At 35.3% G+C, this 14,613-nt stretch overlaps 3 protein-coding genes across 3 annotated transcripts in view; 2 read left to right on the top strand and 1 right to left on the bottom strand.

The window, feature by feature from the left end:
• The window catches only part of LOC140054147 (PAX-interacting protein 1-like), a 45,423-nt gene that overhangs the window by 28,544 nt on the left and 2,266 nt on the right, over positions 1-14,613 (bottom strand). The window lies entirely within an intron of this gene.
• On the top strand, positions 2,278-6,898 carry LOC140055512 (uncharacterized). The gene is made up of 2 exons (XM_072100854.1): positions 2,278-4,594; positions 4,970-6,898. The coding sequence occupies exons 1-2, from the start codon at positions 2,354-2,356 to the stop codon at positions 5,219-5,221; spliced, it is 2,493 nt and encodes an 830-aa protein (XP_071956955.1). The 5' UTR covers positions 2,278-2,353; the 3' UTR covers positions 5,222-6,898.
• On the top strand, positions 8,857-14,543 carry LOC140055511 (chitinase-3-like protein 1). The gene is made up of 9 exons (XM_072100853.1): positions 8,857-8,871; positions 9,760-9,808; positions 11,131-11,339; positions 11,718-11,960; positions 12,486-12,613; positions 12,795-12,909; positions 13,007-13,216; positions 13,484-13,603; positions 13,882-14,543. Exons 1-9 carry the CDS (start codon positions 8,857-8,859, stop codon positions 14,377-14,379), a joined length of 1,587 nt encoding a protein of 528 aa, XP_071956954.1. The 3' UTR covers positions 14,380-14,543.

The raw sequence follows: 14,613 nt of genomic DNA, 5'->3' as shown, positions 1-14,613 counted from the left end.
TGCTGGCAAACTTTCGCGAATATTCCATATAAGTTTTAAGGTAGTAGTTTAAAATATAGTTATCGTTTGGTATGTTACAGTAACAAACACAGAAGTTGAAAAATCTTAGATAAAACGATTATATAAGATAATTTTGTCCCCTTTTCAAAATTCTATTTTGTTGAATATGCAATTGTTATGTCACATAGTTATTTCCTATATGAAAAAAAATTAATTGGATAGAAAAAAAAAAATTATTACCCGAAAAAAAATAATTTAAAGCAAAAGATAGTCAATTTGTCTGTTTACTTTAAATTTCTTTTGTCAATTCATTATTTTTGTTTTTTGTCTACGGAAATGAATACCTTTATTAAATTCTGATCTTATCTGATATTAATATTCATTTCATGTTTTGTTTTATGTAATCATAAATGTAAAGCCAATGAATAATACTCATGGAGTACAATAACTAAATAAATCGAGGTGATTTGGTCAATGTTCGTTTGATTTTTATTTTTGTTTTAAACACTAATATTATACAGTAGTGTCGTATCACACACATGCGCACAAAAAAATGACCAGCGCGTGCAAAAAAATATGAGCGTTTCAACGCATGCGTAATAGCAATACCTTATGTAAGTCACTGAATTGCGTCATCTCTTAATGGACTATCATACAAGTTCAACAGACCGTCCTGTAGGTAAAATTAGTACTTAATTGTATACAGTTCGTGTCATCAATAAGTTTAACGTTTATGATGCTTCCTACATTAGTGTGCTGCTACACTTTGACCTACCGGATGTCACAAGCAATTTAGGCTACCTTTTCTATATGTTGTCATCTTTTATAAATAACGTTCTTATGTTGTCATGTTTTAAAAATAATCTATAATGGAATAAAATCACATGGGTAAATTTTATTCATTGTTCGTTTAAAAATGGCAATAAGGTCTTTTATTTTCTTTGAAAATAATGTAATCATAAATAAAATGTAGGTACATAATATTGTTCAACAACCAAGTAAAGATGTATGCTGTCCCCCAAAAACATGAAAATTGAAGCCTAATTAAAAAAATACTTTAATAGTAGTAGTTTTAATAATGTTAATCACTTGTTGAAAAACAAATTAAAAAACAATGTTTCCACTTCTAAAAAGACAAAATAAACGGTTGAACTCAATCAAAACCCCTGGATTTCGGTTCAAATTAACTTTTTTTAGCGTTAAATTACAGTTTTTTTTTCCAGGTAAATAATCAAACCGAGAAGGAATACAATTAATGCACACAATTCAAGCTTTCAGTGAAAATTTACATGAAATTGAGTAAATTTAAATCAGGGAGGAGATGATTGTAACATCTTTAAATTGAGTAAAATAACTAGTATAATTTACATTTATCTATATATATAATAATATCAATTCAGAGAGTTTATTTATATTTAGTAGGGTTGATAATATTCATCATCAAAATTGCTAAATGTCAAGGAGTAGGCTTATACATTTTTGCATGCGCTGATTTGAAATACCAACGTAAAATAATCATTCGTCATTTTTTGTGATAACAGATTTATTATCCGTGAAAGTTGCTCAACCTCAAGAGTATATCAATGTCGTGTTTGCTTGTATGTATGTTAACTGTCAGTGTTGCGGTATTGTATCGATTTTTAAATACCAACTTTAAACAATTACTATTCTTCAAATACAATTAATTCATGTTAACAATGTTAAACTGTACTTAGAAGCGGTAGTCCTTTAATATCCAATCGAAACTGCCATTGTAATACAATTGTGTGCATATGTGTTAAGGATAAAAAAATTAGGAGCACAGCTGGCTAGTACTGTAGTCTAGTCGATTCTTGACACTGTATCTAAAGTTGTCAGTATCTTGACAAATTCCGTGATTCAGAATAATACGCGTGTCATATGTGACATAGATCATAACCGAACCATAACCTTTTTATGGTGCAGGCAACACACGTGATAACATGAGATTCTGTAGTACGGACTTTGCCTATACTACTAGAATATTGCCATATATGGAGATACAGCACTGTTGAAATTTGGAAATGCAAATCAATTCATTGATAAGCGACATTTTTTAACGTACATATTCATTATTTTCCTCTCATTTGTCTACAACATTGAGTTTAAAACATCACAAAGTTAACCCAAAACCAGAGATCATTCCACAATCGGCATGATAGGTAATACGTACCCGCTGCATACTTTTTGGGCTTGGTCGAATCTACCCATAACATTCAGCGTAACCTCGGTGGTCTAATGTGATGTATGGAACTTGTGTCCAATGAACTAATGCGAACTTTCGGTTATTCTTACCTACCAATTAACCCAGGCTTAACCAACGTAAGATTTGGTCATGGTAAAAATAAATGCATTTACTAATTTGTTTAATATTCTTGTTTTTTCAACAGTAAACGTCAGGGGTCAAGATGTATTTCTTTGCCCTCAACGTCACTTCTGCGACGTGCCTGAGCGTGACCTTGATCCAAAATGCGAATGCGAAGAACGATGCTTACGCGTTGGTTCCTGCTGCATCGACTATCTCCACGAGAATAATCGATCTTTAGATACGCCTCTTGAGATGGCATCTGTCTGCGTCAAGACAACCCCGGCAGAATCGGTCTACCTTGTCAATGTTTGCAACGCCACCTGGTTTGATTCTTCCATAAAGGCTATGTGCAAGGAATCTGCAAACCCGAACGATATTCTTAGAAACCTGCCAGTGTCTGGCCCTAACGGCATCATCCATTATAAGAACGTATACTGTGCGATGTGTAACTACGTCAATAAAGAGAACGTCATAACATGGGAAGTCACGCTACAATGCAATCAAACATCAAATATAACAACACTTAAAAACATCGGGAACGAATGTTCTGTAGAATACAGATCACGTGCATCTTTGGCAGTGAGATGTGACGTCGACGTCATCAGTTCTTGTGCAGACACGTATTCTGCGGACTCCGAAGAAGCTCGAAAGTGCCAAGGTTACTCGGCTATGGTTAATATCAACGGAAAAAAGTATAAAAATCCTCACTGTGTTTCATGTAATAATATGGACATTGAAAACATCAACTGTTCGAGTATAGTCGATGAAGCTGGACCTAACATCGTGAGTGTTGGTTTTGGTATTGCTGTTATTTCCCCTAAAACTAAATCGTTGTCAGTACTTTTTGATTTCTCAAGTGGCAATGACAATGTTCAAGTACAGAGTGATGATTATGTTATTTTACCTCAAGCGAGTTCGTGCAAAAACGACGAAATATACGACCCATTTGAAGAAATCTGTCGCTCTCTGACGGCCAAACAAATATTTCCTACATGTGAGAGCTCTTCGTTATTAATTGATTTTGTGACAACAGAGAATCTGACGTCGTCAAATACTTGTCTCACAAAAAATCTCAACATAAACGAGAAGTATATTTTAAACATATCAAAATGCAGGAACGATAATTGTTTCAACGTGAATATGCAGATAGTTGAAGTAAACTCATCTCTACCAAGAGAATACAAATCATTCTTGGAAGAAGCATTTCTTGGTACTGACAAAGGCGATCTCTTTTGCAACATCTCCTTCATTGAGGTGATGCACTTGTGTTACAACGTGCCACGTGACATATGCTACGATACGAGTATTAACCCAGAAAGTCTAAACCAGACCTATTCTGGAATACACGATATACATTGGCGGTATAGTTTCCATTTTGATACACATAAGCAGGCATACAGTATGCCACTCGACAACCGTGTTTGCAGGAACAGCTCAGAGTCTAATCTAACATGCCCCCATGAAGTCCATCCAGCCAACAGTTTCCATCTACATCCTAAGAAAACAGGTCACATTGTACATATCCATTCCGAAATCATATATGGTCCATCGAGTCACGTTTACTTAAAGAATGGAAGCATTTTAGTATGTCAGCAAAATGAATACATAGAAGTTGATGGGATTGATCACGAGGCACTGCAGGGCTTCTTAACCCGAATATTTATTTCTATGTCTCTCGCAGCTTTGCTTATAACCTTCATCTTATATTGTCGATTCAAAGCGCTACGTACCTTACCTGGAAAGTCTGTTATGAACCTCATCGTTGCGTTATTCTTGGCACTTTTAATCTTCTTTTTTGGATCTGGTCAGACACAACATAGAAACATGTGCAAGATTGTTGCTATCTTGCAACATTACTTCTGGCTGGCGTCATTCTTTTGGATGAATGTCCTCTCATTTGATGTCCGCCGTACGTTTACCTTCAAGGGTTCACCGCAGAATGCTCATCGTAAACGCAACACTCTGATCCTGTATTCTGTCTATGCCTGGGGTTCGCCAGCAGTGATCGTTGGTGTCTGCTTAGGTCTGATCCAATCTTCACTTGATCTTGATATGTATTATGGTAACAGTGACGTCTGTATCATTGGCAATGGTACAATGAATCTCATAGCATTCGGAGGCCCAGTTGCTCTTACATTGTCAATGAACGTGGTTTTCTTTATTATGACAGTAATTTCGATCAGGAGGACGAAACAAGTAACCAAAACGATTCAGAACAACAATACTAAAACGAAGTCGAGATTTGAAGAGCTGATCATCTATGCTAAGGTATTTTTTTTTCGTTTAGAAATGAAAACTGTGAGACTACCGTTTTAAAGTTTCTGTTGTATATTATTATTATATAAGATATTCCCGTTGATTCGATTTTTATACTTTCTTATTCAAAAGGAAAACAAATACATCAATGAGAGTCAATGTTTTCGAGGCACTATTTTGCTTCACCACAGTCGGAAACAAATTGAGGTTATTATCAATTACAATGTTGTTGCAAATGTTTATATTCTACAATAAACAATATAATTTGTTTAAAAATCAGGAGCCTATACTTTGTTTAAAAATGAAAATTAAAAATACCATATGTAGATGAGCCTTAAACATTTTTCCAATGAATATTTTTTAGAATTTGGATCTTTTTGCTTTCAGTTGTCAACATTAATGGGTATGTCGTGGATCTTTGGATTCCTTGCAGCGATTACCGGCTCAACTGTCATCTGGTACGTGTATGTTTTTGTTAACTCCTTACAGGGTGTATTTTTCTTTGTATTTTTTGTGTGCAATCAACGTGTATTTAAGCTTATGAAAGGCGGAACCAACCGAACGTCATCCAACAAGACCAGGTCTACTGATTACAAATCTGGACAGTCGGATCGAGAAGTTTCGGTCAAGAAGAAATAAGTTGTAAACCTGACTAAAAATGATAATTCAAAGTTACTTTGATCAACGAGGGCCTAACACTGAAACGTTTGTTACTGGCAGTGTAATTGCAAGTTACTGGTGATTCGGAGTTGTGGCTTGGTGGTTATGATGGTTGGCTACCACTCCAAGGGTCCTGGGTTTAAGTCTCGTCACATGTCAGGATTTCTTCTAAGGACAAAATTACAACTCCCCTCCCAAGACTTGTAATAAGACTTTGTTTATGTAGAGCATCTTGTGTAATGTTTGTCTTGTGAACCTCTGAGGGTCCCTAATGATCAGCAATTGCTGGGTAGATCACCCTCATTAAATATGGTGTAAAAAAATCATCGTGGAGAGTACTGTACGTTGTGCGTAGATAGTAATTAATTGCTGTAATGTCCATCGCATTATGTTTAGTAAAACTTATTGTGAATGTTATTACTTAGCATAATAAGTTAATTTTCATCGCATTAAATGTTCATTTTTATTAGCGTGTTCAATGTAACCACAACTTGCTTATCGTTTAATCATGAATATTACAGTAGATTCCTTTGGGGCACCCTTACTCAAGGACATAATTGACTATTAAGGTGACATTAATTTTCATAGAATATTCGATGTACCGTAAAGTATCTTGTTCAAATTGTATATATATATATACATTCAGGCCTAAAATTGTCTTTAGATATAAGCTAAGATACAGACATTCACAGTGAATACATCAGCACCAAAAGGCCAGCGAAGTATCCAGGAATTGTTTCATGTTGAAGGGAGTATAAGAAGTTCACAAAATTTTAGGCCTAAGCGGAAAATACATAATAAGTCTATCATAAAATGATGACATACCTCCAGATTGCAAGTTACAGTAACAGTAAATCATGCGTTACAACGTTAACTAAACCCGGATGTGCACTCTATCCGTGTGATGTATTATTATATTGTTTGGTCAGACGTTTGGTATACGATGGTAATAGGTTGTTTATAGTGTACGCAAGATCTTGATCGTAAATGTTCATATTAAATCTTATTGTAGTAACTGTAGGTGTTGATAGTTTAGTTACTACCGCATTAAATGCCATTTTATTTCCTGCTGAGTGATCCGCTGATTGTATTAAATTACCCAGAAAGTGAGTGGCGACGCTATAGTAATGGCAACAATCCCGGGAATTTTAAAAGGGAGCAGATTGTACATACTTAATAGTCTCTTGTCATCGGTCGGATTTTATGTTTGGTTACAAAACTCACGCATGCGTATTAAGTATTTTATTTAATTCCATTGACCAATTCGTTCGGTCGGTTAGCGTACACTTCTTGGTTAATTGCGAGCTATATAGTGCCGATAGACTATAATATGAATGTTAAACGTCATGTAAGGCCTATGGTAATGACTTGTATTATTACTGTAGTCTAAGGAAACCATAAACAGAATTGCAAAAATTACGGAAAACTTCAAGAGCGGGAACAGCTTTGCATACAGGTTGAAAGAAGGTTACATTTCTTATTCTCAAATTGTGTAGTAGGCCTAAACCTACTAAGCATAATTTACCGTTCCCTACAGCGATTGTTTCTTCACCTTCAAACAGCACAATGGTATATATCTACTGTTTTAGTACAGATAGTTTTGCATTGTTTTGTAATGCTGTAGGCCCAATGTATAATTGTGTATTTAACGTCTGTGTATAGTTCTAAATTAAATTATTAAAATTGTTTGGTTGTAATTTATTGTTATTGTTGATTGAACATTTTCAGCGCCGCGAGCGCGAAATGAAGCTTTTAAAACTTACCGCGTGCGCATCCAGGAATGACGGGTGTCCGGGATTCCAGTTAAAATGAGGACAAAAATACATATTTTCGTCAAATGAGTTTTCTTCAGCTTATCTGTTTCTTGAATAATGTGATTGGCAAGCACTACAGGGACAGTTTGATTACATATATACTTTCTTACTTTAAATTAATTATTAGACCTTTCGGTTTTGATACTCTAGAGTAGACAGAGGATAATTCCTATTGTGACAATAGTTCTTAAAATAGAAATAAATTACGTCAGAGACTGCATGTTTGAAAACATAAACAATATACTCAAGTATAATAAATAAAAGAAACGATTTACTGCCAGGACAATAACATAAAGTTAATGAAGCCAGTTTTCTTCCTACTCTCAATTAGTAATATGAAAGTATACCAAATGAAGTTAGCAACTAGTGGCGTCATAGCTTTTCTGATTAAAACACTAATATTTTGTATAAATTTGTCAAATATATTTTTCAGTTTATTGCCTCTAAAGGGGGAACAGTATGCCTATACTATTATTTTGCTATAATCCAACGTTACTGCATGATTGGAATCGCTAATCACACCCCGATAATGAATCATAACAAAACTAATATATTGAGAAAGTAAACACAATATATATTTTTTTAATTCCTTAGTAATATATAATCATCATATCAGTAGTAGAATAATATAAAACAAAAAATAAATATATTTTAAGTTGTAAGATAGGCCAATATTTAGGCCTAACTATAATTGCGATAAACACACGACTTAATATTTTTAACCAATGCGTTTCGTGTAAAAAAAATAGCCACAGTTACGCCTATGTTAAGCCTTACAAAAACGCATGCATTGTTCAGATGAATTACATTAGTCACCTGCCTAGATTATAACGATTAAACATATTAAATGGTTTTTCCATTTTTAGGTTAAGGGGTGCATCAGGTAATCTGGGTTAGTCTCAAAACCACAACGTTAAAAATCTAATAATCCTACTAAATTCAATACAATTATTCAGTCACTTTCGTTGGTTTTCTATACTAAATTATAATCATCATACGCCTAACGTCTGTGTACTTCATTGAAGATACAGAAGTAAGAAACTAACAGAGGTCATCAGGCTATACATAGGCCTACAAGTATGGCAGTGGTGGACTGAAAAGTTCACGAACCATGTAAAAAGGAATAACAACTAATCAAACAAAAACTAAACCAAACTAAGGATGCCCTAAGTACAAATAGGAAATGTAAACTAACTATTTTTTCCTAAAAAAGCCAGTATAGGCCTAATAAATGAGTGAAGGGTGTCTGACCGGTCTCAATCTCAAGCATAGCTACGTACTCACCTCCCTAACCTAATTTAAGAGCCTGTCCTGGAGGTTACAGATACAGTACGGTGAAATCCTAAACAATTAATACATATTTTGAATCGAATATTTATTTATTTTATTGGGTTAGTTTTTTTTTAAATCGATCTTTGTAATAAATAATTTTAATCTTTATTCTACAATAAGTGACACGCTTCTCTGAATCAGTGATAAAATCATGATTTGCGCCTATGACTATTTATACATCTTAATCCAGTGGTTTGCCTAATGACCATATGGCATTACTAAATATGGATTTAATCAGTGAAATGCAGTCGATACGAAACTCCAAACAAAGGTGGTATTAGTCACAAACTGTGGCGGAGTAGGTAGCAACTGGGTGGTCAGGCTTGCCACTATTTATAAATAGTGTTACATAATTTGTGACGTCAATGGGATCAATACGTTTTGTTATAACTTACTATAAATAAACGTCTAAACGTCTGAGTACCTGTAGTAAGTTTGGAACGAAGAAGAAATAACAGGAGACCAACAATGGTAGCTAAACAGGTGAGTGAGGAAGTTTTGTTTTTACTACAAGAGACTATTCAACTAGTCCCGGTTATTCCAGGACTATAGATAGTCAAGAATGCTGTTTCAACATTAGCCTGGACCAAATTAGTCCGCTTTCAAGAATACGGGACAAAGGGACTGGGCTGGGCTACATAGGTCTACAACATAGGAAAATATCCACATTCAATAAACAATTTTCTGAAAACATAAATTCTTATGATATGTTCAATTCTCACTTGAAGGCAACGCAGCAACGTACAATTAGTTTGACCACTGGTGACTGGTCAAACTATTTGCGTTGCATGTACGTAGTGTTTACGTTGCGTTTCTAGTGAGAACCAAGCCTGTATCAGTAGCGTAAACTTTCTCCAAACTGAAAACTTCTCTTAACGATTTGAAATACTACTATGGGCTTACTAGATACACAATCACTAAAGCTTGGTTCCCACTAGAACGTAACGCAAGAACGTAAACGCAACGCAACGCAAGCGTTTTTACCAATGACAAGCGAAGTTATAGACAGTTAGCAATCACAAGCGAATAAGCCATCGCTTGTGATTGGTCAATTCACTTGCGTTGCGTTACGTTCTTGTGTTGCGTCGCTAGTGGGAACCACGCTTTAGTGGGATTTGCACAGGTTACGGTATATGCATTAGGCCTACCTATATGTATTTGCTATCATTTTTTCCTATGTTAAAGCGGTTTATTTATTAATTTGAATATGGTTTAAAAGAAATAATTCGGAATTATGTATTTTAGCTTTATAAAGCCATATTTTTCAAAAAACTAATTTTACTACAATCTCTATTTGAATACATACAAAGTAAAGTAATCCTCAGTTTTGTTTTCTAATGTTACATTTTGTTTTCAATCTTTGTTTTACAGTATGTTGCGACTGCTTCATTAATTTTTGCTATTATCATTTGTTGTTCAGGTATGTTTTTTAAATTCCAGTTTAGAAAGTTAACATTTGATAGTTTATAGACTACGTACTAAAATATTTAGAAAATACTATAAAACAGTGAGTTTAATATTGGTTCGTCGATTAAAGTAAATTAATGTTTCTCAGTTTTTTTTTTTTCGTTTCGTGTTTCCACATAAAAATTAACCCATAATTAACCGATAAACTGCCTGTGGAAACGGGGTTTAACCGATTCTACTCGAGAAAAATTAACCGATAATTATCTCATTCAAATCGGATAATTATCGGATAAATGCGATAATTTTTAGCCTTTGACCTGGAGGAAAAATTGTGCGTTGTGATTGGGCATCTGATTGTTTCGGTAATATGGACAATGGACAATCTTTCTTGATCGTGAACACGAACCACGTAACAATGACTTAACGTTCAATCCGAAGGACGACGCAATGAGAGAAAATCATGTCAACATAGACCAGGTTTCGATCACGCCTTGACATCACGCCCAATTTCTTGCCCTTGCCGTTTTACTTTTAATAAGAAAAACAATAATACGTTTTAATACCGATTTTTTAATATTCGGCATACCAATGCTTAAATCAGTTCGGGTAGGCTTATCTTATCTTATAATCTGTTTTGTAAAAAAAACCTTCACAAAAAGTAAATTCAACAAAATAAGGTGTTATTCTTAATCCAATAAATACCTAGTGGAAACACACACTTGTGTCAAAACCTTTGAATTCAGAAAGAAATCATAATCAGTGAGGTTTATGTGGTTTAGAAACAGTAAGACTTAGTAATAGTGTATCCTGTTATTACCAGTTTAACAAGGTGTGAGTTTAAATTAATCATAATTGCTACGTTTGTGAACTTTTGACATCCGTTAGTTAGCTACTGTACTACTGTATCCTAGTAAAACGGTAAATGTCAAATGGTAAACCGTAGGAAAGTCTTAGTTAAATGTCACTTCTAACAATGTTATTATTCGGTGGAATATATCGACTTTGTGAACCGTTTTTCCGAAAACCCATCTTCAGTTCACAATCTAGATTCCATTAAAGGACGATCGGTCATTATCAACACAAGTGTTAAGCTTATAGCTTTACTCCAGACACTCAGAACGGATTCCTCTAGAAGATGTATGTTTTAAAAGATAACACAGGGCTACTTCTTTGAGATCAAAACTCAAGTGAAACAAACCAAGAGGCCTCTAGGCCTATAGAAAACAATTTCAGATTGAACAAACGCTAAGGGCTATCTCGAATACACCACTAAAGTTGTATGTTCGGATTCTCATTCAGCAGGTTGCATACAACAGATTATATTAACATTTTCAGATCTGGCATCTGCGTACAACAGGATATGTTACCACACGAATTGGGCTCAGTATCGTCCAGGACCTGCAAAGTTTCTTCCAAAAGATATCGATCCATTCTTGTGTACACACATCGTCTACTCATTTGCTAACATGAATTCCAATAATGAACTTATTCCGTATGAATGGAACGATGATAACACTACATGGTCTCAGGGAATGTACTCTAAGGTAGGACAAACTCTTAAAAAAAACATTTTTAGCTCTGAGCGAAATACTTGGCAAAATAAAGAGAGCAACAGAGGGCGTGCACTTATTTTTTCGGCCCATTAAAGATAAAAAGAACTCGAGATTTTACTAAGCATTTGTGCCGTCACAAATATAATGATTTTTTCTGAAAATCAATAACTGTAAATATATACCTACTATCTAGCAAATCTGGAAGCAAACTTAACAATTGTTGACGTTATCGTGAAAAAAACGAAGCAAGTATGTACTATTTACTTAGCAAAATTCTATTTTTGCCAAGTAAAAATTGCATACAAATATTCAGCAATAGCAAAACTATCTATGTCATCAAAATGTAATGAATTAATTTACTTCTCATAGGTGATTCAATTAAAACGTCAAAACACAAAACTGAAGGTTGTCCTGGCTGTCGGTGGATGGAATTTTGGAGTAGCAAAGTTCTCTACGATGGTGTCTACCAGTGCTAACCGCGCTCACTTTATTGAAACTTCTATTAGATTTCTGCGAGATAGGAACTTTGACGGGCTTGATCTCGACTGGGAGTACCCTGCAGCTAGAGGGAGTCCAGCAGTGGACAGAGAGCATTTTACTTTCCTAATGGAGGTATGTTTTATACTGGCTTTCGGTAATGTTATGGATTGGTTAAGAAAGTACCGGTACGCTATTTATAAATGTTTTATTATGTATTTGAAAGTTTGTCTGTAACCTTTCTGGAAATATAGGCACTTGTTGGCCTCAGGTTCACTGGACATCATGTCTTGTGATGGGTTTGATTGTTTTCAGGTTCACTGGACATCATGTCTTGTGATGGGTTTGATTGTTTTCAGGTTCACTGGACATCATGTCTTGTGATGGGTTTGATTGTTTTCAGGTTCACTGGACATCATGCCTTGTGATGGGTTTGATTGTTTTCAGGTTCACTGGACATCATGTCTTGTGATGGGTTTGATTGTTTTCAGGTTCACTGGACATCATGTCTTGTGATGGGTTTGATTGTTTTCAGGTTCACTGGACATCATGTCTTGTGATGGGTTTGATTGTTTTCAGGTTCACAGGACATCATGTCTTGCGATGGGTTTGATTGTTATTAGTTTCTACTGTAATTATTGTTATAATCTTACAATGTAGGAACTTCGTACAGCCTTCGATGATGAATATGTTCAAAATAATAACGAAGAGAAACTGCTTTTGTCAGCCGCTGTATCTGCTGGAGAATCTACTGCTCTTAGTGGCTACGAGATTGAAAAAATTGGAAGGTATGTATATATCAAGTTATCAACACTATTAGGGCCTATATTGATACATTTGATAGAATATGTAGCTTCTACACCTGCAGAAGATGCAAATTAAGCAAATTGTAATGTCTTTTCTCCAGAAATTTGACGAGGCCTTTTCGGTCACACATCGATATCACAACAGTACTACTTTTTTCTACAGGTATGCAGACTGGGTTGGACTTTTATCGTATGATCTACATGGTTCTTGGGACTCAAAGACAGGCCATCATAGCGCCCTGTATGCAGCGGCGAATGAAGATTATAGATTAACAATAGTACGTATTTTTAGTTTAAACGGTTTATAGTTTTATTACATACTTTAATCTTTTAAAACTTCAGACAAAATATCATTTGTTCATTTTCTAACTATAGTCATATGCAGCGAACGAACTCTGGTCACCGCTTGCTACAGATGGCACTCCAATACGTATACCACGAGAAAAATTAATGGTTGGGATTAGTACATATGGACGTACCTTCACACTGTCTTCATCGTGGAATACTGGACTAGGGGCACCGGTAAACGGAGGTGGAAATGCAGGACAATACTCTAGAGAAGCGGGATTTATGTCTTACTATGAGGTAAAGAATTAGCAAATATTATATGAACTAAATTAAAAATTCAGAGTATCAACTACAAGTACAAACAAAGTATTATTCATACAACAGAATTTGTGATGACAAATGTAAAATATTGAGTCATCATCACTTTGTTCCCACAAAATCGAACTGCTGCTTGTCATCACTTGCAGTTGCGTCTCCGTCATTGCATTGACTCTCTTGTGGGAACCAAGCTAATGTAAAATGATTGTAAATAATATGGACTTTACACGTTACTTTCCTTGTTAGGTTTGTGACATGCTAAACACTGGCGGGACATCCGTACCCGATGAGACGTTACAAGCACCGTATGCTTATAAAGGAAATCAATGGGTTGGGTATGATAACGTCAACAGTATTAATGTAAAGGTATGTCACACATGCTGCAGTCAGTTACTAATGAAGAAATTCTAAAAAATATGACGTCATTTACATCAGTTGTTCAATACATTTTGTGAGTAGGCCTCTGCTGAATATACAAGAATAAGTGGAATTGGACAACTCAGATTTTGTGAAAACATTGGTCAATGACTTGTCTCATTTAACTCAAAAGTCTACAAAAGCACTTTAACTTGACGTTTTGCAATTTATTCAGTTTAATTAATGTATTGTTTGCTGTACCTAATTCTGTAACTTTCATATTTTAGACACAGTGGATTAAGGACAATGGTTATGGTGGTGTCATCGTATGGGCTCTAGATTTGGACGACTTTACTGGTGACCATTGCAATCAAGGAAAATATCCATTGTTAAAGGCACTCAAAGCAGGCTTAGAAAGTGGCGACACCACATCGAATGCACCTGTCACCGACCACCAAACAACGACGAAACAAGCAGAGGCCACAACTAGACAACCACTCCCAACAACTACCCTATCAGAGACTACAACTAGCCAACCACACCCAACAACTACCCTATCAGAGACTACAACTAGCCAACCACACCCAACAACTACCCTATCAGAGACTACAACTAACCAACACCCAACAAAACGATTAGAAAGCACAATCAATCCAAAACCACAACCAACAATGAGGAGGCAACCAGAAACGACAGATAATCCACATCCAACAACATCACAAGATCAGGTGACCAGTGCACAACAGCAGACAACAACAAATCAACAGTCCTCTACAGGTACGTAAACTCGCAGCAGCTAAAACACACACAAAAAAAATTGTACATTTAGTACGTTACCAGCATGTTGTCCTTGTCTTTGATCTTATGACAGTGTCTGAACATGAACTTCAATCTTCATATCATCATGAACTCTAATCTTTGTTTCATCATTGTTTTCCTTTTTTGCAGCTTCAAGTAGCAGTGGAAAATTCAGTTGTATCGGTCACGAATCGGGATTTTACCCAGATCCCGACGATTGC

Source organism: Antedon mediterranea, chromosome 7, assembly GCF_964355755.1.
Source record: "Antedon mediterranea chromosome 7, ecAntMedi1.1, whole genome shotgun sequence".
Lineage (NCBI taxonomy): Eukaryota > Metazoa > Echinodermata > Crinoidea > Comatulida > Antedonidae > Antedon > Antedon mediterranea.
Note: the sequence above shows the minus strand (reverse complement) of the source record. Positions and strands in the feature narration are given on the sequence as shown.

Bases quoted from the DNA above. Each gene is read 5' to 3' on its own strand.
- LOC140055511 (XM_072100853.1), top strand. The intron at 12,910-13,006 runs GTACGTATTTTT...TTCTAACTATAG, and splicing joins AAGATTATAGATTAACAATA to TCATATGCAGCGAACGAACT. The intron at 13,604-13,881 runs GTATGTCACACA...TTCATATTTTAG, and splicing joins TCAACAGTATTAATGTAAAG to ACACAGTGGATTAAGGACAA.
- LOC140055512 (XM_072100854.1), top strand. From the start codon at position 2,354: ATGGTAAAAATAAATGCATTTACTAATTTGTTTAATATTCTTGTTTTT. The intron at 4,595-4,969 runs GTATTTTTTTTT...TTTTGCTTTCAG, and splicing joins AGCTGATCATCTATGCTAAG to TTGTCAACATTAATGGGTAT.